General features: G+C 33.1%; 1 protein-coding gene across 1 annotated transcript in view; it reads left to right on the top strand.

Annotated features, from left to right (window-relative positions):
- Positions 1-2,504, top strand: part of LOC106470311 — an 8,886-nt gene extending 6,382 nt beyond the window's left edge. Inside the window, exon 4 of the mRNA XM_022398937.1 lies at positions 1,751-2,504. Coding sequence (XP_022254645.1) covers positions 1,751-1,963 — 213 coding nt within the window. The 3' untranslated portion in view covers positions 1,964-2,504. The remainder of the gene's footprint in view (positions 1-1,750) is intronic.
- The last annotated feature ends 260 nt before the right edge of the window (positions 2,505-2,764 follow it).

The following is a 2,764-nucleotide window of genomic DNA, read 5'->3' as shown; positions in this document are numbered from 1 at the left end:
GTATATATATATATATATATATACATTGGCAAGATTACCTATGTATAATACATTATTTAAAGGGTTATACAGCTTCGATAATGATTACAATATATAATACAAGCTGTACAAATCACTTTATCACAAAATTGTATAGTACATTAAAGTACAAATGTGCCGACAAATGTTATAAACCCTTATGATATGGATAATCTTCAAACCATATCCTCACAATAAATAAATTGCAATCTAACGGCCTTATGTTCTATTTTTCTTTTCTTTCTTTCTCCTTTTCTGTCTTTTTCTTTCTCGTTCCTTCCGTCTGTTTTTTTCTTTCTTTCTTTCTCTCCTTCTTTGTCTTTTCTTTCTCTGGTTAGACTTTCCGACCAACTGGCCGGTATGACAAGCTTTGCAAAATGTCTTGCTTAACTCTAGCCAAACGAAATATGTATCTCATAATTTTGTCACCTATCTTGTTGACACCTAAATGATCTTCCATGGGGAGTTCATGGGCAACTTTCAATACTTCAGAAAAACATGCTTTGGGAACGATTTTATGAACACTAGCCCAGTCCTCTGAAGCTGGCACATCTGGTGGTCTCCACTTCCTCATAAGTACACCATTTTTGAAAAAAATAACCATTTGGTATTTTCTCCAGTTCATCTTTTGGGGAGTGCATGTTTAAATAGTGAAGTAATCTACAAATCTTTTTTCTCGTTCAGTGATCAGTTTACTTTTAGTAAATGGAACTTCACTAGGTGAATCAGATCCTTCACGTCCATCGTTATCACTCACGGGGGTATTGTCAGTAGGACGATCCTTCACAAGATCCCTGTCGGATCCAAAAAATGTCTGATACAAATCTATAATATCATCCTCTGAATCCAAGTCTATCCTTTGTTTTTGGCTTAATTTCTTAGCTTGAGCTCGAGTCACAGAACACGAGGGAAACACATCAGGATTCTCCTCAACTACAACATCATCCTTAGATGAAACAGTGATCGGCTCATTAACCATTTTAGTTTCGGCAACAACCTTTCTCCTACCCAAATATTTCCCAACAACAACGATACACCCTTAATTGGCAGAGTAGGTCTTACTCCAACCACAACTGGTCCCGAAACTAGCTCTGATGCTAAATAAATATTATGAAGAGGAGCATTAACAAAGCTACCCTCAATACCCTGAACAATAACAGACTCGTCAGTGGCAGAATTCGAATCTGAAGGCAATACACCTTCTAAAAACAATGATTGAGTCGCCCCAGTCAATCCAAACAACGTTCATATTAAAAATAAATACATAATGATAAATTCGTTACACAGTGTCACTACATACTTGAATACTATGGCACAAACAGTTTTATCACGGTCTAGTAGATATGAATTGATTTTGAAAAGCCTTATGTACAACATATGATAAATACTTTAATTGCGCCAATTCTTGTGAATCGTATAAACCTGAAACACTGTTCAACAGTTCTTGCATTACACGCACACACTAACTTCAATACATTACAGTGCTTTTGTCGACTGTTTCATTGTAAAAGGCTGCTTTAAGTCTCTTGGTTTTTAGAACAGTGAAAGATCTTAACAGCTTAATATTCACAATAGCATTTTCAAAATGTTTTAATAAACTGGCAACGACTGTTTTAACCAGGAGTTACTTTTTAATAGTGAAGAACAAGCCGCTAAATGCATTTTGGTGATAATCATATTAAACCTAAAAATTACCAGCGTTTTTGTAACGATGTTGACACTATCTTCCCAGGTGAAAACAGGAGAAGCCGGAAAAGGAAGCCTGACAGTGAGTATACAAGGTCCAGGCAGACATGATGTTCTAGAGACAACGGTTACTTACATAGGAGATGATATGTATGAAATTATGTACGAAGTTTCGGATCCCGGTTACTACATTATCTCTGTGAAGTGGTGTGAATGGAATATTCTAGAGAGCCCATTTATATGTAAAGTTACTTATTAGAACCGTCATAACCAGTGTCGATAAACATAGCCATTCTTTATAAGTTGAAAATAACCATATTTTAGTTACGAATATATAAGTACAAATCTTAAAAAAAAGTGTTAATTATATTATTCTAAAACTTGGCACGGATAAGTTCTCACAAGGTATATGTATCGTTGTTTACACACTACAATATTACTATACAACTTGTGTATCTGTATATGTTGTGTATAACCTTAGTTCATTCAGTAAACAAGTACACAGTTAAATAATATATTCAGATAAATTTTTCTATACTGGTATCTCGTTTAACGCTGATATTTTACTACTAAGTATTAGCTCGCTTTATCAGAATTTAATGATAACCTTTTTTGTTTTGAAAATCACTGTAAGCTTGAAAGTGTACAAATGTGACAACACAAGGAAGTTATGCTGAAACAACAAAAGATAATTTAAGAATGGTATTTACTTGTTGTTTTTTTTTCATGTGAAAGATATGTAATTATAACACTTAATACCCATAAAATAAACGTTAAAAACAACTGTACTTTGCTTTCTTTGAAGCAATTAAAAATTATGTTTAGCATATTATATGATAATGTTTTTCTTACACTTCAAGCTCTCTTAAAATAAAAAGAGTTATACATATGTTAAAAATGTTGGGTGATTTAATTATTTGTTTGGTATTTTGTGTTATAAAGAATTTTGATCATTTTGAAAAAATACCAAAATAAAGTTGCCACAATATTCAATGAAAAGCTCAAAAAGTCTTTGCAGATAACATCTGTGTATGAGTGGGCAATATATCAATTTCTGTGC

This window comes from Limulus polyphemus, unplaced genomic scaffold (genome assembly GCF_000517525.1).
Source record: "Limulus polyphemus unplaced genomic scaffold, Limulus_polyphemus-2.1.2 Scaffold3936, whole genome shotgun sequence".
In the NCBI taxonomy this organism is placed as follows: domain Eukaryota; kingdom Metazoa; phylum Arthropoda; class Merostomata; order Xiphosura; family Limulidae; genus Limulus; species Limulus polyphemus.
Note: the sequence above shows the minus strand (reverse complement) of the source record. Positions and strands in the feature narration are given on the sequence as shown.